The sequence below is a fragment of the Mustela erminea genome, chromosome 4 (assembly GCF_009829155.1).
Source record: "Mustela erminea isolate mMusErm1 chromosome 4, mMusErm1.Pri, whole genome shotgun sequence".
NCBI classification, from domain to species: Eukaryota; Metazoa; Chordata; class Mammalia; order Carnivora; family Mustelidae; genus Mustela; species Mustela erminea.
In genome coordinates, this window is record NC_045617.1 from 23,880,059 (window position 1) to 23,904,549 (window position 24,491).

The window sequence follows — 24,491 nt, forward strand, 5'->3', positions numbered from 1 at the left end:
TGGGTACCATCTACAGAAATTTGCCCCATTGTATTCTAGTATCCTTAATTTCCCTCTCCTTAACCTTACCTATCCTTGTCTGTATAAAGTCTGCCAATCAGGGACCATGTCCTTATATTTAGCCAGTGTTTGTGGTGGATTCCCAATTAATACTTTTATTCTGTATAGGTCTTAGCATTCTAAGTAACACCAGTGGCTTATGAGATTCATAATTAATATTTATAAGTGTCATGACTTAAAATATATTTCCCACAAATATTTTCCAAATAGTTTGGAAATGTATTATGAAGGTCTGTCAGATAAATAAATAAAATCTTAAAAAATAAGATAAAATAAATAAAAAATAAATAAAATAATTAATAATAAAAAAAAAAAGCTAGCCTACGGAATGGGAGAAGATATTTGCAAATGACATATCTGATAAATCACCTGATAGAGGTGAAGGATCTGGAATGATTTCCTTTTCTTAGAAACTTTACAACTCAGAGGACAGGGTAAGGGAGGGAAAGTATGAGGAAAAAAAGAGGCTAGACTAAGTACTCAGAAATGAACTTAAATTGTGAGGGACAGAACCCAGAATACCCTGCTCTGCAGCCTCACCGCAGTCACTTAATAGTTAAAGACAATATGCTGGCAAGAAATTTTTTTAAAATTACTGACTTAATTATTAATGTATTGAAATCTTTGATGACATGTTATAACTTGTGATCTGTGCTTTTTCCAGCTGTTTATTATGGGGGTTCTTAAGAGAGTTACTTACTGTATCTAGTAAAAGGATTTTGTGTTAGTAATTTGAGTACTTTTGGGTTATAAGAACAGTAATCACTCTGTGGGGCTTTATGGAAGGAATGAAGTATTGTAATGACACTGCTGCCAGTCTAACGTGTATAGTATTTAATGCCATTGTCTGGTGGTCTTATTATAGCTAGTCACTCTCACAAGAACAGAAGAGACTTTATTAACAGAAGCATTACTCTGGTCTTAAATAATTAAGACTCGGTAAGTACCCTCTTGTTTTTGTGTCCCAGGTACTACTTCATACTTTGAAGAAACACGTCGGTTTCATTCTTTTATAATGTAGGTGGCCAATTATTTCATACTCTATTATTAGAGGTTTATCACGTTAGTGCAGAGAAAGCACCTTAAATTACAACTTACTTTAGGACCTTGCTTTGGTTTAGAGTAGAAAAGTTTCAGTTCATTTTATCACCTGCTTAAATTCTGGAAAAACACTTCCATAATTAATCCATAATCAATGAACTGTTTTAGATTTTTCGGGAACCTCAGCTGCTCAGAACATAGGAGGTAATAAGGAAGCAAAAAAGTTAAGAGCAAAGAGTTAAAAATAAAGAAGTCTATACACTTACTAAGTACCATGTTTTTATATATGAAATACTGTCCTCTCAGTGTGCTTTTGGTTTAGCATAATTCTACCAAAGTCAGGTTACTCATTCAGTTGTCTGTTACTATGTAATAGACAACCCCAAAAGTTGGTGTCTTAAAACAACTAACTTTCACTTTATCACAATTCAGCCATCTGGTCAGGTCTTAGAAGGAGCAGTTTTATCTGTGTTTTCCTTGATACCTGCCGGAGCACCTTGATTGGGGCTGGAGGATTTATTTCCAAGATGATTCAGTCAAATGGCTGGCTGGCAAGTTGGTGCTGGCACCAACTGGGAGTTCGGCTGGGGCTGTTGATCAGGTCCTGAGTTTTCCTTCATGTGAATAGCTGGACTTCTAACAGAATAGTGTCTGGGTTCCAAGAGAGAATGTCTTTTCGTGAACAGATGCTCCAAGAGGACAAGCCTCAATTCACATATACTTGGTAATGTACCATTCATCAAAGGCGGTTACATGGCCGAGTCAAGAGGGGAAAGGATACAGAAAGCGTGACTGACTTCAGGTAACCAAAGTAACCGCCTGCTCCAGTTCCAGACCTCCCCAGTCTAGTGAAGTAGCCTCCCTTGAGGCCATTGTGAAGCATTAGCATTCATAGCCTTTGGCTCAGTTATTTCACCTTCAGGGGTTTGTCTCAAGGAAAGTATACAAATTCCCTGGAGCTGTATCAAGGCTTCATCTAACTCTCTCTTCCATAGCATTTTGCCAAGGGTGAGGTAGCTGGTTAATGCAGGAGTTGGGATTAAAACCAGATTGTCTGGTTCCAGAGCTGTGTGCTTCATCATTGTTTGACCCACCTCTCATGGAGATAGCGTCTGTATAATCCTGTTAATGATACAAATGAGACTCTCCTAACATATTTAATAAAAATAGAAGTTGTATATATAGAAGTCTGAAAGGATATGTATCAAAATGAAATATCTAGAAAGGAATGTGTATTACTGTTCTAATTTTTTGAATTGTAAGGATACTTTTTATGAGCCTATCATGCAAACTTAACCTAATGTGTTTTTCATATGTATATTGGTGTGGGTTTTTTTTAAGATTTTTAAATTTTTAAGTAATCTGCACCCAGCCTGGGGCTTGAACTCACAGCCCCAGGATTTAGAGTTGCATGTTCCACAGACTGAGCCAGCCGGGTACCCCTTAAATTATTTTATTTCTACTCTGCTTCTTTAATCCCTCCCACCTTCCAGCTTCATGCCATGCACAGCTCTTGAGGGGGAGATCCTGTTGAGATCCCTGTAGTCCGCGCTTGCCTGATGATGTGTATGTATATAGTTGTTCAGAATACACTTACTGAGTAGGTGCTTAGCTAATATTCTTCCGCTGGTTTCCCCGTTATAGTTTTACCTGCAATGACTTTGCATCACATTTCCAGTTAGTGTCATAAGAGTTAGTTCCAAATCACTGTCCTTGAAGAGGTAAAATATCATGGCCTGTAATTATCTTGGCTAAACTGAAATGATGGGGTCATCATGCAGATTCCTTAGCTCCCTTTCCCTGTCTCACAGTTAGTAGGTGTAGGGCAGGGGTTCTGGGGCAGTGGTTCTCAACCCTGGCTGCCCCTTAGCATTGCTTAAAAACCCCAATGTCCGGGTTCCACCTCAGACTAATGCGAATGAGATTCTGTAGGTTGTGGCACTTGGGATATGTGGGAATTGGGGGGTGTTTACAGCTCTTGAGACAGTTCTCACCATGAGGCAAGTTAGGAAGATACAGAAAATAATTTTGCACTTTTAAAATAGTTCACAAAAGGTCACAGACTGTTAATAAGCAGTTTTCTTTCAGAAGCCTATCTGGGATGATACAAATGTTCATGAACTATTAGGAACCAGTGTTTCTTTACAGTAGAAGTATTACTGTGGTTTCCTTAAAGGCGAAAACCTTTCATAGGCTCACAAACGAGTCTTGTTGCCAATTCACAAATGAAGAATATGGTCAAAGTAGAAAAAGTATATGGAATTACTTGATTTATGCATTAAAGAAGTCTAGATAATTTCTTCTCTACTGTTTTGGATATTATGCTGTAAAGGATACTTCTTTCATGTGGTACACCTGAAACTAATATCATACTGTATGTCAGCTATACTTCAATTAAAAAAAAAAGGATACTTCTTTTAAAATAATGGGAAATTGTATCACTGGAAAGCCATGTCCTTTTTTTTTTTTTAAAGAAAGAAACTAAACTAAATACCTTGGCTTACTGACAATCTACATTTCAAAGGTTCTCTGGACTAAAAAGCTTATTCTTCACTTAAATGACTTCTCCCCAGCCATATTTAGAGTTCATCTAGGTTATAAACCATATCTGCAGTTATTCATGCTGTTCCAGATGGGGTAAAACAAGTATCAAAAGTACTGACGGGGGAGGTAATAGCTTAAGCACTTCTCAGCTTATCCTTTATCTCTAGATGTAGATATTTGGAGAAATGCAGCCGTTTAATGAGAACAGGAGTGAGGCATCCATTTACATCTCTTAGGATTGGTTAAATAGAGTATGGTCTATTGAGTATACTTTTGATGTTGTTGCCAGTCTCTTTTCTCAAATGTATACATGACACTATCTGAAGAAATACTAGAAACACCTAGTAAACATTTTTCTAATATCTATTGTTGAGCTATATTCATGTGATCACATTTTGAGGCTTGGTTTTCTCTTTGGCTATCAGTGATCATCAGGTTACATATAGGGTATCTGTGAGCTGCTGACTTTTAATAGGTCAGCCTGTGGAAGCGTGTCAGCCTCAGGTTTTTGGAGACCAGTGTGACCGTTTCCTCTGCTTACATGTGAAGGGAGCACTTATTTTCTAAAATAGTGGTCTGGACCATGGTTTCAAAACTCTGCTCTATAGTGTGTAGTATCTGTTTGGATTTCTGAAGATTTTACTCTGTGTCATTAATTACACCTTCTGGAACATTGGCTGGTTTCTCTTTTATACAAATGGTAGGGCTTAAAATTTTTTATATTTGCGTGCGGTTGCAGCAGTGTTATGTTAGTTTCAGGTGTACGGCTTAATGACTGAGCGTGTCTGTAGGTTATGCCGTGCTCACCACTAGATAGCAGTCGTGCAGTACAGGCATACAGATATCACGTTTCATCCCTTCGGAGTTTTGTTTCTGGTATATTATTATAACATAAAAGACAATACTGAATAGTTTTCTTCAAGTTTTTAGTCTTACACTCTTTTTGAGTTTTCTGAATATACCAGGTATCTTGTATAATTAGTCCGTTACCTTGTCATGTGCTCTGCAAAATATATTTTCTTCTTGCAATTGATACACAGAAGCTTGAGAATGACCCTGAATTTCTCCTAAGGCAAGTACAAATATTCTCCTAAGGCTTCATTTTAGCCAAATAGACTATCAGTCCTCTTCAGGATCTGTTTACTAAGTCAAATTGTGAACCAAACGTCCTTAACATATCTGTATGTTGGTGCTGTTATTTGGCAGTCCAGTAAGCTCATCTCCTTATGGTTAAAGTCAGGCATATAACTTCACCTAAAAATGTGAATTTCTCCAAGAAGCAGAATTCATTTTATGCTCTGACAGTTCTTGAGCTTTAAATTAGGTGGATAAATTCCAAATGGCCCTAAACTTTATTATAAGGGCAAGTACAAGAATAAGAAAAAGACTTACTGTAAAGAAGGAAAAAAGGTAACTTTACACTGGAGAAATCTGGCTAACTTAACCTTAATCAGGTGACCCAGTAACAGGACAAACTGACATCATGTCTTTCTGATGTGATGTGCTGAGACAGATTCAGCATTCCAGCCATTAGGAACATACATTACTGACAGAAATGCAGGACATATGGCTGATTAAGAGGAAACAGATGAACTCAAATGTCTAATGCATCTCAAATATCTGGCCTTCGGTGTTTAAAATTGTCAGCATCTTGAATGGTAATACATCAGGAAGAGTGTTCTAAATTGAAGATCAGAGACACAACAGGCAGAGCTTGATTCTTAATTAGATTCCAATTTTTAAAAAGTTTTAAAGGGACAACTGTTAAAGTTGAATACAGACTGTACATCAATGTAAATATCCTGTATTTGGTCCTTGTTCTGTGGTTAAATAAGAGAATGTTCTTAGGTAATGCACACCAAAGTGCTTAGTGGTAACGGATTATGATGTCTGCAGTTTACTCTCAAATGGTTCAGCAGAAATAACTGCTGCAGAAGATTAAGAAAGCAAATGTAGGGGTGCCTGGGTGGCTCAGTGGGTTAAAGCCTCTGCCTTCGGCTCAGGTCATGATCCCAGGGTCCTGGGATCGAACCCCACATCAGGCTCTCTGCTTGACGGGGAGCCTGCTTTAATTCCTCTCTCTCTGCCTGCCCCTCTGCCTACTTGTGATCTCTCTCTGTCATATAAATAAATAAAATCTTTAAAAAAAAAATAAAAAGAAAGCAAATATAACTAACAACAGTTGGTTAAAGGTAAAGGAGGGTATTATAATAATAGAAAGTTTTGCTGATACAAAAGGGGTGATGTAAGAAAAGCAACTTAGACTTTGCAGTTGGGTGCTATGTATGGTTCTAGCGTGTTTATATTACATACCTCATTTCATCATTACAACAGCTGTACGAGATAGGGTTATAAGAGCATGGCCTTCAAGAACCACATATCTAACTTATTTCAAAATATTTATCCCTTGAATGATTTCCCAAGCAGTAGAAAAGAAATTATCTGGGCTAGTTCAACTTCTAAACCATTTATTTTTATATACTCTCACACTGTTATCCCCAGTTTATAGATGAGCAAATTAAAAAAATAGATTGACTAGCCCAATTCATACAGCTAACTGACCATGCTGGAATTTGAACCTAAACAGAGACTGAGCTCTTAACCACTGTTGTAATATAGAATATCATGAAGTGTGTACTTTTATACTGAATGATTGATTCAGTATAAAATGTGAGATTTTATAAATGTGAGATTCAGTATTAAATGTGAGATTTGACAGAATGAGAAAGAGTAGGGTTACTGACTTGAATTTTCTTTGACCGCAGAAGGAATAGTATGAGTACTATAAAGTTTTATAAAACAAGATATTAAAATCTTAAATTTTTTTTAAAGATTTTATTTATTTATTTGACAGACAGAGATCACAAGTAGGCAGAGAGAGAGGAGAAAGCAGGCTCCCTGCTGAGCAGAGAGCCCGATGTGGGGCTCCATCCCAGGACCCTGGAATCATGACCTGGGCTGAAGGCAGAGGCTTTAAACACTGAGCCACTCAGGCACCCTAAAATCTTAAATTTGATTAAAATTTCATTTCTTTATTTGAAGCATTGAATTTTTTTTTTTTAAGATTTTATTTATTTGAGAGAGTGCGCAGAAGCGGGGTGAGGGGCAGAGGGAGAAGCCAACTCCCTGCTGAGCAGGGAGCCTAATGCAGGGCTTGATCCCAGAGTCCTGGGATCATGACTCAAGCCAAAAGCAGATGCTCAGCCACTGAGCCACCCAGTGCCCTGGAATGCTTTTCATTTGTATTTTTTCTGTTTTTCTATTCTCTGTTTTCCACTCAGTTGTTTTTCACTCTGATTTCCACTCTGATCTTTATTATTTCCTTTCTTCTACTTGTTTTTAGTTTGTTCTAGTTTCTTAAGGTGGAAGTTTATTCACTTGAGATATTTCATCTTTTTTAATGTAGACATTTACAGCTGTAGATTTTCATCTGAGCACTGGTTTAGCTACTTGTTGGGTGATTGTTTGAACCAGTCATACATGTTATAGTTAATAGTTTCTAAACTTGTATATTAATCATCTGGGGAACCTTTTTAAAAGGCTCATTCCCAAGGCACCTGGGTAGCTCAGTCAGTTCAGCATTGGTCTCTTGATTTCAGCTTAGATCATGATCTTGTGGTTGTGGAACCAAACCCTGTGTCCTGCTTCTGCACTGTGTGGAGTCTGCTTGTTCTTCTCGCTCCCCTCTGCCTCTCCTTGAACTTGCCCTCTCTCTTTTTCTCTAAAATAATTGAAATCTTGAGGTACCTTAAAAAAAAAGTCTTGGGGCACCTGGGTGGCTCAGTCAGTTAGGCATTTGCCTTCAGTGCCAGTCACGATCCCAGGGCCTTGGGATCGAGCCCTGCATTGGGTTCCCTGCTCTCTGGGGAGCCTGCTTGTCCTTCTGCCTGCCGCTCACCCTGCTTGTGGTCGCATGCGCTCTCTCTGTAAAATAAATAAAATCTTTAAAAAAATAAAGTAAGTAAAATCTTTAAAGGGTTCATTCCCCTTGAAACTGATCTAGTTGCTCTGAGGCAGGCCTCAAGACTGTTTTTGTTTGTTTGATTATAAAGACTGCCCAAATTGCTACCATCTGAAAACTTAACCAAGCTATACCCTCAGTGTTATTTGCTCATATGTTATACTTCCATTTAAGAAATTGTTTCAAGGTACCTAGGTAATTCTGAAGCATAACTGGATTTAGGAACCACTGATGGGCACATGGGTGGCTCAGTTGGTTAAACGTCTGCTCAGGTCATGATCCTGGAGTCCCAGGATCGAGCCGCACTTTGGGCTCCCTGCTCAGGGGGAGTCTCCCCACTCCCCCAGTCATGTTCTCTCTCTCTCTGTCTCTCAAATAAATAAAATCTTAAAAAAAAAAAAAAAAGAACTACTGATGTCATTGATTTTAGTAGTGTTAAGATACAGAGTGGAGATTTTGGTTTGTCTCTTTCTCTGTGACTTAACATTGCACCATTTATTTATTTATCTTTCTATTTATTTATTTTAATTATTTTAGAGTGGTGGGGAAGAGCAGAGGGAGAGTTTTAAGAAAACTCTGCACTGAGCACTGAGCCCCACTAGGGGGCTTGATCTCATAACCTTGAGGTCTTGATCTGAGCCGAAACCAAGAGTCGGGTGCATAGCCAACTGAGCCACCCAGGTGCCCCCCCAAAAGTGTCAATAAGTAGTGCTGACACATTAACTAGTATTTGGGTTGTATAATAATTAAAAAGGTATATTTTGGAATGGTGAATAAAATTGGTTTGGGTTTTTTTTTTTTAGATTTTATTTATTTATTAGAGAGAGAGAGCACATGAACAGTGGCAGAGGGAGAAGGAGAAGCTGATTCCCTGCAGAGCAGGGAGCCTGACTCAGGGCTCAATCTCAGGACCCTGGAATCATGACCTGAGCTGAAGGCAGATGCTTAACCAACTGAGCCACCCAGATTTCTTAGTGTATAAAATTGTTTCTACAGACTTAATGAATTCCTGGCAACTTGCTTAGCTTTTTTAAGAGGCAGATAATTATAATTCTTTGCTTTTTAAATGTAAAGTTTGGGCCTGACATAGCTTCAAATTATTGTTAATACTGGGTTTCTTACATAGATGCTATAGGAATAGTTGATGTGTTTGTAGGCGCGTCTGTCTTGCTTCAGATTTATAATGAAACAAGTTGTACAACTTTCACAGTTACATGGATACTATTGAAAAGACCAAGTTTGGGTGCCTGGGTGGCTCAGTGGGTTAACCCTCTGCCTTCAGCTCAGGTCATGGTCTCGGGGTCCTGGGATCGAGCCCTGCATCGGGCTCTCTACTCAGTGGGGAGCCTGCTTCCCCCTCTCTGTCTCTGCCTGCCTCCCCCTCTCTGTCTCTGCCTGCCTCTCTTCCTACTTGTGATCTCTCGCTCTCTGTCAAATAAATTTAATTTAATTTAATTTAATTTAAAAAAAAAGACCAAGATTACTCACACCTTCAGCGTTTACTAGTAATAGGTACCTGTGCACATAAATGAAGATTATGGCTTAGTTTATGGTTCTTGCCTGATGATGGACTTTATTTTACTTGTCTCTGATGTTACGGGCCTCTGATCACTGTTCCTACAAATAAAATAACTGTGGTTCTATAGGTAAAATAATAGTAGCTGGCAGAAAATAGTGGCTTCTAGTTTATGCACAGTCTGAGCAATTTAGAACAACTATGGGAGAAATATGAATGTCAGGATAAGAGAATACTAAATGTTGCCTTTTGGAAGTTTCAGAGTTTTAGTCATTTAAATAAGTTAACCATATTGAAGTCTGATTTACATTTAATTTCAGAATTCACCACTTTATTTCTCTCTGGATAAGTCTATAAAACATTTTTAAATGAAATCTAAAGTAAAATCTATTAGGAACTTTTGCTTTAATTTGCCTCAGTAGTCTGGCTCTTGTGCATTTTCTTCAAGCCTGATAAACCTTAGAAGTGGCTAGAACAGCTGTTCTTTTTTGTTTATTTGTTTGTTTAAGATATAATTGACATGGGGCACCTGCCTGGCTTGCTCAGAAGAGTTAGTGACTCTTGGTCTCAGAGTTGTTAGTTTTGGCCCCATGTTGGGTGGAGAGCTTACCAAACGAAAGAAAACTAAAACTAATAATAATAATAATTGACATACTACATTAGTTTCAGATGTACAGCGTAATGAATGATCCCATATTTAGCATACTTTGTGAAATGATCACAGTAAGTCTAGTTAACATCTCCTACCATACATAGTCACAAAAAATTTTCTTTCTTGGGATGAGAACGGAACCAACTTAGGAACGGCACCCGTTGTTAGGCCCCTCGTGCACCAACATGTATCTAATCTGTCCAGTTCTGTGGCTTCAACTTCGTGGCAGTTTCTCTCTTCTGTTTTTCTATTTCGAAGTTATTTTCCTGTTTAGAGATGTTTATTAATCCTGATGCTCACAGAGACACACCTTAGCCACATACTCAGGGCATAGTTTAACCTTTTCAGTTTTCCCATGACCTACGCTTTAGTGTACTCAGCATGTAGCTCACACTATTTAACTTTTTCCAAGGTCTTCCTACAGTGTGGCTTACTCCATGTGTTAAGAGAATACTGGCCAAATCCAGTATCAATTCCCTTACGCTTTAATTATACAAATGGTATCATAAAATGGTATCATACTGTATGTACTGTTAGGAAACTTATTTTTAAAGGTTTTACTTTTTTATGTAATCTCTGCCCCCAACATGGGACTTGAATTCATTACCCTGAGATCAAGAGTCACATACTCAAAAAAAAAAAAGGTCACATGCTCTTAAACGTCTTTTTAACACATCTTAGGCTTTCTGATCAGCCTTTGGCTGAGTTTTAGTTTGTAAAAGCTGTATAAAGTTTCACTTATGTTTGTAGCAGTTGTATTAGATTTTGTTTTATTATCACATGAACAATGCTTAAGTAAACTACTGAGATATATAATTATGATATAATACTGGTATCTTTTTGTGTATGTGGAAATATTTGTAGGATTAATTCCTAGTGGAACTGTTGGCTTAGAGGATATATGCCTTTATTTTATTACTGTTTTTAGTTTCAGGGGTAGAATTTAATGATTCATCAACTGCATACAACACCCAGTGCTCATTCCATCAGGTGCCCTCCTTAATGTCTCCCAGTTACCACCCCATCATCAACCCTTTTCCCCTCCAGGAGCCTTCCCTCAATTTGTTAACTACAGTTAAGAGTCTCTTACGGTTTCCCTCCCTGTTTTCATCTTATTTTTAAGATCTATGCATTTGAAAGAATGAGAGGTGTTACCAGAATGCCCTCCTTACAAGTTGCTCCCGTCAACCAGATTTTTCAAGTGTCTGTCCGTCTGTCTGTCTCCATTCCATCACTAGGTATTAAAATGTAATACCTGCTGGTCTGAATGAAAATAGGATCTTCCTGTTTCAACTAGCATTTCTTGTGTGAGTGAAGTTGGTTGAACGTTACTGGCCTTTAGTCTATGTTCTGCCTGTTTTGTCAGGTTATTCATTTTTTCCTTAATTGGTCTCTAAGTTCTTTACATTTTAATAAAATTATCCCTTTGTTTTATGTTGCAAATATTTGTCTACAATTTGTTCTTGGTCTTTCAACTTTGTTTTTGTTTATGGTGTATGGTATTTTTAACCACATAAATTTTTTGTATTCTTATTCTTTAACCTCCCTAAAACAAGCTTCAAAGGGTTAGGGCTCCATCTCAGTCTTTACATTTCCTCAACTTACCTAGCACTAGCCCTTTTATAAATGTTCCCAAATTGTAAAAATAGTTGAATCCTCCTGAACCTGTAGTTAAAAAAAAAAAAAAAAAAAAAAGGTAATCACCCTCACTCTTCTCTATTTAGAAAAACAAAATGGAACATTTTATGAGGGTTAAATAAGTTGTAAGTGACTGATCAAGAGTTTATAATCAATAGTGGTTTAATGAAAACACCTCCACGTTTTTTCAATTTTATTTTGATCAAGTTGTGTTGATCAGGAGGAAGTTAACAGGCAAACTTGCCACTCCAAATGTAATGGGTAAATAATATTAAGAATTACATGATGTGACTTTATCAAAACTTTAAAGGAATCATCATGTAAAGAGAAAGCATAGCCCGTTGAGCAGACTAAATAGAAGAATTTTCTTTAACTGTGAACCTTTTTTATATATAATCTAAAAAATTACTAGCTAATCATAGAATGGAACGGACTTTTTCGCCTTCCCACTCCCCTTCTATTAAAGTGAATCAGATATAATCATGATTGTGTCAAAAGTTCAAAAGGGAAAATGGAAGGTAAAATGAGCTGAATTGGCACTCTTCCCTCAACATTGTACCTGTAAGCTTGATATGTTGTTTCAGAGATTAACTTTATGGACTTCCGTACCCAGAAGTATGAAAATTCGCAGGGAACTCTTTTCACAAGCTTGATCTTAACGTATTGAATAAAGAGAGCAGCTAATCCCTTTTGTAAAGTAATTTGAGAGGAGGGAATTCAGAATGTAAAATCTCACCTGCAGAAAACACTCAATTCTGTAAAAGCCTTTCTATCTTTAGACACTTACAAAGACTTAATATTTTAATGCGGAAGGGTGAACTTGGTTAAAAAGCCAATGGGTGAAATTAGAGAGAAATAATCCAGTGCTTTCTTTCTGGGAATTATCATCCTGCTCCCCAGGGGACCTAATTTTATTCCCTGTGGGGAATGAGAATACCCTTCTGTAAACAGCAAGCCAGCATCTCTAAATATAAGCTTGACTTTTAGTATAATAAGAGTCTTGTTAGGTGCAATTTTGCTCTTAGTCATTAATACAATGAACAAATGTTGTGGTTACCTGGGAAAGAAAATCCAAGTGCTTTTAAACCTCTTGTGAGATTTGGTTTCACGCTTGAAACCTATCCAGTGTTATGCCCAGTAGCATCTGTAGAAGATTCCAAGCTATAAGGTATACAGCATGGAGAAGTTAATACACTTTGGAAAAAACTAAAATCTACTACAAAATGGGTTTAGGGCCCTGAATAAAAAGCTTTTCTTGTGCTGAATGACAATTATTTATCAGTGGCATTAAGTTTAACAAATGATCGACATTTTCTGAAGAGTAAGGTTTACATGATGGTTGATGTCTCTTCTGGTGACACTTAACTTTTCTTTTCAGCTGTAAAACGGTTTGCTGTTCTACAAGTACAAAGAGCAAATTAGAGACAAAGTATAACCCATGAGTATCTAGTATTAAATAGCATTTTCAGTATGGTACGGCATTAATTATGTTAGATCATTTCTGTCCCCTATAAACTTTGTGATATGTGCACTTTAAATTCTGTTCTTGCTAAAAAAGTCATGGGCTTCTGCTAATATTCCTTAATCATGAGCCATTTTAAAGTGGGTTTGGTGGTGTATTTTCTCTTTATCTAGGGATCAGTAAAAGATAACAGAAATCTTTTTTATTACTTTTAGAAGTAGACATAAATGGTCCTTGCAGTCTTGTAAAGAGCGGTCTCCATTCCAGCGTAACCTCAGAGTTCTGGGCATTATGTTTTCAGTTCTTAAACTTGCCCTCAGTCTATAAAGCTGTGGATCTATGAACTCGATCTAATGTGATTGACTCCTGATTTCCTACTAGTAATAATAGTGCAGACTTTGCACTCTTTCCCTGCTAGTTTCTCGCATTTTTTTTAGAAGACCATTAAGCATAATCCTTCATTCATTTCTTTCATTGTGAAACATCTAATCCAGTCATCACAATAAAATATTTTGTATATCATGTCAAAGTAGTTAAGGTCTCTTCCCCCCTTTGAGCATTGTATGGTACAGTACTGTCTAAACTGGACAGCCATTGGAGCTAGCTTTATCCCACTCCTGTCCACTTGACATTTCTACAGCTCACCAAAATAGGAAAAATGCCCTATATTTACGTAACTGACCTCAGGCAGAATGACCTTCTAAAGCATATGTGCAGACGTGCATTTTTAAAAGTTGTACTCCAGCATATATAATACACTTGTTTAATGTTTAGTCAAGTTTTATTTTGTTAGAGGTAAAATGTCATCGTAATAACTTCATGTTTTTCTTAAGGTAACCAGGCCTGCCATGTGATCAGTTTGACAGACAGATTCCTCACCCCAGCTCTGTTTTTGAAGTCCCTATCCTGTGCTTCAGCTTAGGAGTGAATTTTTTTTTTTTTTTTTTTAATTTCAGACAAATCTGCCTATTTTCAAGCTGAAGGAATCTACCGTTAGAAGAAGATACAGTGACTTTGAATGGCTGCGAAGTGAATTAGAAAGAGAGAGCAAGGTAAGAACTATTTGTAATGGGACTTTAAAGCCAAAGACTCTGAATTTTAAGGTTTCAGAAAACTTACCTTGAATGAAGGGGGTAAAAACAAGTGTAATTTCTTTTTTTCTGGTAGTTCAGTTTCCTCTTATTTTTTGGGCGATGGGGGAAGGCTATAATGTTTCTTTAAAACTCATTCTTCCCTTGTCTACTTTAATGGCCCAGTTGAGGCCTTTACGGACTCACGCTTGGCCCACACTTACGTCTCAGAACTCTTTTGCTATCCTTCCTTCCTTTCCCTCGCCTTCTCTTCCGTCTTGCCCCTCCCCGTCCTACACCTTCCGAAATTTCTCTTCCTCAGTACATCTCATATATCACTGTATTTGCAGTTCTTTTTCTTTTACTGATTCGTAATACACTTTCTCATCGTCACACATGTACATATAGCCAGAGTTTTCATAAACCAGTACTTACTTACCTGTGATATGTGCTGATATTGTTCAGCTTAGCTTTTCAAATGATGGCCATGGTCTCATTGGTTGCTGCATGCAATTTAAAAACACTGCTGTATACTTTGGTAAGAGTTATCGCCTCTTAAAATTTAGTGGCTTTGGCTGCAAAAAAAATTACGGCAAGGCAAGGTCTCATTCTAATGACCCTAATTTCAGCCCGGTGTCAGAAGGGCATCAGAAGTTGGTGTGTTAGAGCCCGGAAGCAGGTGAAGGCTAACTTGTGCTCATTTCTCAAGTGTGATAAGTTGAAATGGAAGGAAAACTTCCTTAACCAGATACCTGTGGCTGGATAGAAGAGCGATATATTACAAATCATAGCATTCTATCGAAATGTAAAGCAGAATCAGTTGGCTCAAAAGAATATCAAAGAATAAAATATCTGTGAATAAAACTAGAAATTTAAGACCCATGTAAAGAAAACTTCAAAACTTTACTGAAAGACAAAAGCATAACTTAATAAATAGAAATGCTGCATTCTTGGTTTGGAATATTCACTTTTGAAGATTAATTTATTCTGTAAACATTTGAGAGCTGTCCTGGATGTCCTTTGACTTACGGATAGATCTGTGAACACATTAAGACCCCACTTTCATGGTCCTTATAATCTGTTGGGGAAGTTGGCTGGCAGTGATGGGAAAGCAGAAAAAGTAGATATCTAGTATGTCAGATGGTGATACGCTCTAAAGAAAACAAAAACCGGGGCACCTGGGTGGGTCAGTGGGTTAAGCCTCTGCCTTAGGCTCAGGTCATGATCTCGGGGTCCTGGGATCAAAGAGCCCTGCATCCAGCTCTCTGCTCAGCAGGAAGCCTGCTTCCTCCCCCCCCCCCCCCACCTCTCTGCCTACTTGTGATCTCTGTGTGTTAAATAAATAAATACAGCCTGTAAAAAAGAAAGAAGGAAAAAGAAAAAACAAAAACCAAGGGAAGTAGGGAGTGCCAGGATAGAGTTGTCAGAGGAAGGCCTCACTTAGAGGTGACATTTTAGCAGTAGACCTGATCAAAGCAAAGCATTATCTCCTCTGATAGAAATCTTAGTGGTTTTTTTTTTTTTTAAATAAACTTACAGATTTATATATGAGCTTTATAATCAAAGAGAACCCCAAGAAGAGTCAAAAATTATTTTCAGCATGTGCGGAACACCTGCAGACATCAGAGTTTCTCTTAAGGCTGCAGTAATTAAAACAGTTTGGTATTGCTTTAGAGATAAGCAGATAGATTAGCAGAATGTAATAGAACTTAGGGGCTAACTTGCATGTTTATTGGAAATTTAGTAACAAAAATAACATTGTCAATCAGTAGGGAAAATAATTTATATTCAGTAAATGGGATTGAAACATTTTGGCTGTCTATTTAGGAATAAAAATTTATAACTCACTATATATAAATTATGGATGGTTTGAAGATCTAAATGTACAAAACAAGTTAGGAACATTTTGGGTAACAAGAAATTAATTATGACCACAGGGAAGAATTCCCAGCTTTATTGAGATATAATTGACAAATAACACTGTGTAAGCTTAAGGCGTGCACCATAATGATTTGTTATATGTATATATTATGAAATGATGATCACAGTAAGCTTAGTTAATATATCCACCTCACATAGTTGTTAATTTTTTTTTTTTATTAACACATAATGTATTATTTGCTTTAGGGGTACAGGTCTGTGAATCATCAGTCTTACACAATTCACAGTATTCACCACAGCACATACCCTCCCCAGTGTCCATAACCATAACCCAATCACCCTATCCCTCCCGCCTGGTTTTTTTTGGTGGTGGTGAGAAAATTTAAGATCTACAGTCTTAGCAACTTCTAAATGTACAGTAGAGTATTGTTAACTATAGTCACCATGCTCTACATTAGACTCCCAGAACATTTTTATAACTGGAAGTTTGTACCCTTTGACCAGCAGCCTGCATTTCCCCCATCCCCCACCCCCTGGCAACCACTAATCTGCTACTCTCTGTAGCTAAGAGTCTCATTTTTTTAGATTCCACACATAAGTGAAATGATGCAGTATTTTTCTGTTTTTGATTGATGGGAAGAAGTGTCTTGATAGGTTTTGGGCTTTGCTTAACATAGCATGTGCTGCCCCGGAGTGTTTAGTAAACATTTGGGGCATGTAGACCTCACTTCTGGAAAAAATAATGGCTTCAATGACATAGAATTCACATGCCATACAGTTCACCCATTTAAAGTAAAATTAATTGGTTCTTAGTATATTCACAAAGTTGTACAACAATCTTTACTGTCAATTTTAGAACAACTTAGTCATTCCATAAAAGAAACCCCGTGCCCATTAGTAGTCACTACCAGTTTCTCCCTCGGCCCCTCCTCACCCAGGCCTGTACAACTGCTAATTGACTTTCTGTATGGACTTGCCTGTTCTGGACATTTCATATAAATAGCATAGAGTATGGAGTCTGATGTGTCTGGCTTCTTTCACTGAGGGTGTTTTTAACATTACTCCTTTTTTTATTTTTTCCTAGTTCATTTCTTTTTGTTGCCAAATATTCTCTTGTATGGATATGCATTTTATTTATTTATTTTATTTATCCTTTCATCAGTTGGTAGACATTCAGGTGGTTTCTACTTTTGACTGTTGCAGATAACACTGCTGTGAACATCTGGTACAGGGTTTTTTGGACATATGTTTCTGTTTCTCTTGAGTGTATACATAGGAGTGGATTTACTGGGTTCTGTGATAACTGTTTGAGGAACTCCTAGACTGTTTTCCAAAGCAGCTGTACCATTTTTCAATCCCACCAATGTCTGAGGGTCCCGCTTTTCTCTCTGTCCTTACCAACACTTACTAGTAGCTGTCTTTTTTTTTTTTTTTTCTTTTAAGACTTACTTGATAGAGAGTGAGTATGTATGCACGCTTTGGGGGGTGGGGGAGAGGGAATCTCAAGCAGAGTCCTGCTGAGTGCAGAGCCCCATGCAGGGCTTAATCCCACAACCTGAGCTGACTGAGACGCCCAAGTGCCTCTACAGCTAGCTGCTTTACTATAGCTGGCCTAGCATGTGTGGTGCGGGGTCAGTGTGGTTTTGATTTTCTTTTCGCTGAGGGCTGGTGGTGTTGATCATTTTTCCGTGCACTTATCTGTCATATATATATCTTCTGTGGAGAAATACTTTTTTCAGATCCTTTGCCTGTTTAATAGAATGTTTTGTCTTTTTATTATTGAGTTGTATCTAGAATATATTTAAAGACATGTGATTTGCAAAAATCTTCGCATTTTATGGATTGTTTTCATATAATTACTGTCCTTTGAAGGTCAGTACTGCACTTTTAGTAATAGGCCAGTTAAATATCTGAAGGGTTTACTGTGAAAGTTGTACTTGTATTACAGTATTGCTAAAAACAGTTATTTTCATTTACGTATTAGTACTTTTAACCAAAATAATGGTTTTTGAGGCTAGAAAGTAGGTGATGTTCAGTATACTCGAACGAGATCGTTTCAGACTGCTTAAGCAAAAATAATTTGATGTTGAAGAGGATCTTTGGAATCTTAGCCGAACAAGCCACTCATGATTTTTGTAGGTTATTAATCCTACAGCCTCACCATCCATTTCAGTGACAGCTTTGAATATTATGTTAGGAAGAATATATCTCTGCAGATAACACATAGTAATCTTAAGTTTCATGCTAAATTATGCCCTGAATTAATGGTAGTTATTTGTTTAGTATAGTTCTGGCTTCTTTTTTTTAACAATAGCTTTATACATACAGGTGTTTTTCCCTGCCCATCAGATAGCCATCGTACTGGAGCTCAGTTAGTGGTCACAATCTCTGCTTCTCAGTTGTATGGTCCTTACAGGTTTTAACACTCAACTTCACAAATGCTGATATAGGGAGAGAGATTTGAGAATGCTAAGGCAGAGTTAGGAAGGTAAATCTTCAGACGTCTTAATCATTGGTCTTCTGGGGAGAAGAGTCGATGGATCTGGGAAGGAATTAGGAAGTTCATGTTGGGCATTTGGTTTTCTGTTCTCTTTTGCTTTTATTTTGTTCTTTGCTATTCTGTATGAAGTGTTGATCTTTTTTTTTTTTTAAGATTTTATTTATTTATTTGGCAGAGATCACAAGTAGGCAGAGAGGCAGGCAGAGAGAGAGAGAGGGAAGCAGGCTCCCTGCTGAGCAGAGAGCCCAATCCAGGGCTTGATCCCAGGACCCTGAGATCATGACCTGAGCTGAAGGCAGAGAGGCTTAACCCACCGAGCCACCCAGGCGCCCTGTGTTGATCTTTCTTTTTTCACCCTAGTTCATTTCTTTTTGTTTCAGGATAGAAACTGCATCAAGGGTTTAACATTTTTAGAATGCATATAATTTTATTACTGGTGTTTACTATTTATATTTCTCTTGTCTGAATTGTTTCCTTACACTTTTCTGTTTTGTGTAAGATACGGATCCAGCTAAGTGGTTAGTCGCATAACAGGTCTTTGAGCTTCTGTTTTGTGCCCAGGCTTTCTTAAAATTTTTAAGACCTGAGACGGGATCGTTATTTGAAGGCATTAGGAGCTTAAGTTGGTGGTTTTCCACCAGGGGCAGTTTTGTCCCCCAGGAGACATGTGACAATGTCTGGAGACGGTTTTTATTGTCACAACAAGGGGGTGCTCCTGGGTGGCAGCCAGCCTGGTGGGTAGAGGCCCGTGATGCTGTTAAGCATTATGCAGTGTGCAAGAAAGCCCTCCCCTGCCCCACCCCACCCCCAAAGAATGACCTGGTTCAAAATGTTAATAGTGCCATAGTTTGAGAAACCAAACTCGCCTGTGAAATAGAGCTTTGTGCTGCTTAACTCAGACAAATATTTGAGCTCCAGGTAATTCCTGATCTGGAGAGAGAGTAGTATGAGTTGGTCCTAGAGGACAGTTAGGCTCTAAAGGGGAAAATTAGGATATTCCTTTGTCAGAAGAAAGAAATGACAGGTCCTTGGGGAGAGAGAGGGTAGTGGATGTGGGAGAAAGTTGACATGTTTCTTAGCCTAGAAAATGGTAGAGTGGTGACAGAATTGTTGAGTATTTTATTTTTTAAATGCTGCTCGAACACAAGTAGGAAAGACCATTTGCAGATGGTATGAGGTGGAAGAAAGAGACCATGGAATTCTGACCTGCCCAGGCTGGAGAGAGTTTGTTACTGTTGTAATTGAAAGTTGATCGTGGTCTCTGCAGTTTCAACTGTAGGAGCATTGTCTCCCCTAAGTGGCATCCGGACTGTCTGGAGGCATCACAGCCTTTCCTGTAGCATTGCTCGAGTGTTCTCTTGGTACACTTGTGCCTCGACAGGTTCAGGGAAAACGATAATTAAGCTACAGGCCATGCCATTGAGGAGCCGTACGTAGTCTGATGGGTTATTCTGCGTTTCGGTTATCTTGCCTCCAAACGTTGAATCTTTTTTCAGTGTGTTTTTTACTGATTTTCTTTTATATTTAAACTGGTGTAACAGTGGAATGGCTGTCCTAGTTAACGTATACTTGTCTTCATGTTGTGCTCTATATATTTTCACAGCCCGGTCAGCATCTTCAAGAGCTTTCTTTCCTGTGTTTTTTCAGGTTGTAGTTCCCCCGCTCCCTGGAAAAGCGTTTTTGCGCCAGCTTCCTTTTAGAGGAGATGATGGAATATTTGATGATAATTTTATTGAAGAAAGGAAGCAAGGACTGGAGCAGTTTATAAACAAGTGAGTACTTTCTGTACCTCGAGGTTTAAGAGGGAGTAGTGTTCTGAGACGACTTCAGGTGGATACTAGTAGTTTAGGTATGAAGCTGAACAGTAACACTACTTTTCTTTTGGGCCATTTCCTGTTTGTGCCATTTGAATAAAGTAGAAGTATGTAACAAGTTGAAGATCATGTGATAAATATTAACACACTTGAGTGATTAAAATGAGTAGCTTTGTGTTGACCTAAGTTTTGTATTTGTTTTTCATAGTTAATTTATGCAAATTACATTTAAAATTGCAGCATTTAAAAAATACAGTTTTACTTATGATTCTTTTTCATTTAAGGTATGTTCTAGCATGAACAATAAAACTTACAGTACACTTGCAATCATTTTGTTTGATTGCAAATGGAGGTATTATCAGCATGTCTTATGTAAAGGTACACATTTAAAATGTTCATGGCAGAATGTATTTTTTTCAAAATGTAAGAAGACCTGAGATTTTGGTTTTTAAACCAAATTTCTAGCTTTTAATTTTACTCCTTTGGAAATGCAGCAGTTTTTAAAAACCAAAGTAATAGAATTATGCCAGGAAAGGGATCGCTGTAATTGTGCATTGGCCTTAAATTTGACCAAATAAAATCAAATGCTGGAGAATATGGTTGTGTGAGCTTACGTATTAATCAATACTTCAGTTTTTACCTAGTAATAAAGATTGAAGATCTGTGAGTGGTTAAACAGGAGGGAAAGTTGTACAAAGCCTTAAACTTTTACTTAAGTGCTGTAGCACGTCACTTTTGTCTTATGAATATGCTTTCCTGTAGGAGAAGGGAACGCCGCCAGCTGAGGTGGTTTTGTAATTCAGAGATAGAAGTCTGGTCACCCATCTGTATCTTATGTGTAGTCTGCAATGGAGACCTTTAAAGCAAGCCAAAAAGAAAAAACTGGACACTTACACCTCTTTCTTAATATTTTGAGCTTTTAGTGAACTTCAGTATATTTCTAATTCTGATCCTGTAGCTTTTCCTTCTTTAAAATGTGTTCATAGAATTAATGACATGTTTCACCTTTGACATTAAAATTCATTTAGGTTTCTTGTGAATATACCCAGTAATATATAAAGAAGTGAATTGGTCACTTGTTCCAGAAGCAGTGCAGAGCAGGTGATTAAATGTTTTTTAAAGGACCCCAGTGAGCCAAAGGAAAGGAAATATCAACCATTTGCTGAGAGAGCATAGCCTTGTGAGCAGTCCAGAATAACACGTATTATTACTAAATCATACATGCTTCTTAACCTTAGAAAATGTGTGTTTGACCCACCAGGCTTTCTTTTGAAAAATACTGGACTAAGTGCGTGTTTTTTAATTCCTAGGGTCGCTGGTCATCCTCTGGCACAGAATGAACGTTGTCTTCACATGTTTTTACAGGATGAAATTATAGATAAAAGCTATACTCCATCTAAAATAAGACATGCCTGAAATTTGGTGAGAAGGGGCAAAAAAAAAAACAAAACAAAAAAAACAAAAAAAAAAACACACCTCTCCGTGACTATTAATGGTTCATACGCACCAGTGAAGAAGTTCTAACTAACTCTCAGCATGCTGCACAAAAACTGGTATAACATGCCCTCGGTATACTAACATCCATACGCTCAGTTTGGTTTGGTTTTGTTTTGGCAGTTGACAAGAAGTTAATTTGCTTTAGTGAAAATCCCTCCTTCCAGCCTTTCTATATAAATAGCTCTTCTTGCTGTTCTAATGTGGTCCCCATGATCACCTCGCAGACCTGTTACTCCAGTATAACCCGCAATGTCCTAACTAAAGTTACTGACTTGGTCTTATCTGCACAGTTTTTGTGTCCTGTTTGCTTCTTGAATCTGATTAACTAGAATATTTCTCTTATCCTTTTTAATATGTGATGTCCCTTGACCTAATTTATGTGTAGAAGCACTACACCATTGGTTTCCAGTCCCCTGTGTGTAAGATACACACTTGTGTGCAGAAAAGTCTCCCTTCAGGCTTGTAATACCCTTCACGTGGAAGATTAATGAGGGAAATCTTTATATTCTGTATAAAAACAAAATCAAATTTATATACTAAAATCATTTGTCTAAAAATTTAAGTTGTTTTCAAATAAAAAATAAAAAAGCATTTCTGATATGCACTGATTGTGTTGCCTCCGGCTGCTTCCCCACCCCCCCATGGCTTTCCTGCTTAACTCACTGTTGAGAGGGATTATTTACTAATTATATACTTCTCATTCCTGTAACTCCATTCCTCTTAAACAGTGGTGATATCAAATATGCTACTACCTTTTGAATTGGGGTATTTTCTTTTATACAACAAAAAAAGTGATGTACTAGAAAAAGCATTCCTTAAAGCTTACTGAGTTGTTATGAAGCACTTTGTGTATTTGAAAAATGCTTTATAATCTTAAGTCATTCTTCTTAAAAGGCCTTTTAAGATAAGTCAGTACTGTGCCTCCTATTTTTCACAGGAATTTTTTTCCTAGTTTTCTGAGTGACTTGTTTAAACACACTTAGCAAGGGTATAATAACCCTTTTCTTGGTCAGCAGAGTCATGCTTTCTCTTTAATTTGGTTTGGGGTCGTGGCATACTTCATCCTCTTTAACCAAGGCAGAGGGGCACAATGTTCTAGCCTGACTTGTGTAAGTGATAAGAAGCCAGAAAATGAAGGACTCCTTGTTCTCTAACTTGTGTTGTAGCCAGACCATTGCAGTCAGAATGTGGTCTCTAATTTGAGTCTGTACAACATCTGGTGGTTTGGGGGGTCTCGTTGTGATCCAGAGTTAAACCCCAAGGTAAGGAAAGTTGGTCCTCCCACTCCAGAGCTATCTCTGGAAACAGTTCAGTCCATTTGAGAGGAAACCAGCTTAGGTCTGGGCCAAACTAGGATGTCCACCAAACAGACTGGAAGTCCTAGGAATTAGAGCTGCCCTCTAAGGCCTTTTGTTGCTTAAATAATACTTCACAAGGGATGCCTGGGTGGCTCCGTTGGTTAAGCAGCTGACTTTGGCTCAGGTCATGATCCCAGCGTCCTGGGATCGAGTCCCACATCGGGCTCCTTGTTCAGCAGGGAGCCTGCTTCTCCCTCTGCCTCTGCCTGCCATTCCGTCTGCCTGTGCTCACTCTCTTCCCCTCTCTTTCTCTGATAAATAAATAAAAATCTTTTAAAAAAAATAATAATACTTCACAATTCCATAAACTGAACATTTCACTTACTATAAACTAAGGTATAAAGCTAAACAACAGGTGATTTCAGTGAGCTGGAGAAGTAACATCAAAGGCCATTGAGTTTTGGTATGCAGGACGAACAGTGGCAGCTCTGAATTCATTCCTTGCAAGCAGTGGTTTTCAAGCAGGTTAGGTTTTGCCCCCAAGGTACATGTTGCACTATCCCAAGACATCTTTGGTCATCACAACTGGGGACCACTGCCGACTGTAGTGGGCGGAAGTTAGAGACACTGCTGAGCCTCCTACAATGCAAGGGGCGGGCTCCTAAGTCAGAAAACACCAGGAGTACAGAGGCTTCCACTCACTGGAATTCTTTTGATTTTGGTCATTTATAGGCAAGGAAATAACATGGCTTCGGAGGGATGGTATTGGCCTGCTTACTTTTAACCTCTACAATTGCCTAAGGGCAGGCATGCTCTTAGAAAGTTGAAGTTAGGTGAAAAGTTGGTTCTTTCAGATACGTTTTTGCCTGATGTGGGAAAGTTCTTCTCAGGGTTGTGTCAGAGAATTGAAACCATGGTCCCTATTAGAATAACACCTTTGAGGCGCCTGGGTGGCTCAGTTGGTTAGGTATCCCACTCTTGATTTCGGTTCAGGTCATGGTCTCAGGGCCCTGGGATGGAGCCCCACTTCCAGGCCTCAAGCTCAGTAGGGAGTCTGCTAATCCCTCTCCCTGTGCCCCGCCCCCTGGCTCGTCATGTGTGCATGTGTGCATGTGCACACTCAATTCTCTGAAGAAAAAATGACATCTTCGAGCCTGTGACGTAAAAATGCAGGTGCTGTTAACTCCCACCATAAAGGAGGAGGTTCTAGAAGTCCTTAAGGCTCTTCCTAGGAGTAGAAATTAACCTGGCAGTGAGTTGTGCTATAAAAGCCTCTCAGTAATTGCCTCGTCTCGGCTGTTAGTTGTGAAGCATCAGCATCAGTGATTAAAGCCTCCAGTAACTTACAGTGGTGGCAAACCGGATGTAAAATCCTTAGCACAGCGGTATCTGGGACACCTAAAGACTTCGTTATCTGATGGCAGTGCTCGTCATTGAAACCACCACTAAACCCATGGCTGTTCCTGCATAGGTTCATCTGGTATTTATTTGGCTTCCTTATTGGAGGTTCTGCCATCGTGCCCCTCAGTTGTGGTGATGACCTCTGAGAGGGGACGC

At 38.3% G+C, this 24,491-nt stretch overlaps 1 protein-coding gene across 1 annotated transcript in view; it reads left to right on the forward strand.

Annotated features, from left to right (window-relative positions):
- Window positions 1–21,648, forward strand: part of SNX3 (sorting nexin 3) — a 43,412-nt gene extending 21,764 nt beyond the window's left edge. The window contains exons 2-4 of the mRNA XM_032338883.1: window positions 13,831–13,926; window positions 19,973–20,097; window positions 21,450–21,648. Of these exons, the coding sequence (XP_032194774.1) occupies window positions 13,831–13,926; window positions 19,973–20,097; window positions 21,450–21,555 (327 nt within the window). The 3' untranslated portion in view covers window positions 21,556–21,648. The remainder of the gene's footprint in view (window positions 1–13,830; window positions 13,927–19,972; window positions 20,098–21,449) is intronic.
- The last annotated feature ends 2,843 nt before the right edge of the window (window positions 21,649–24,491 follow it).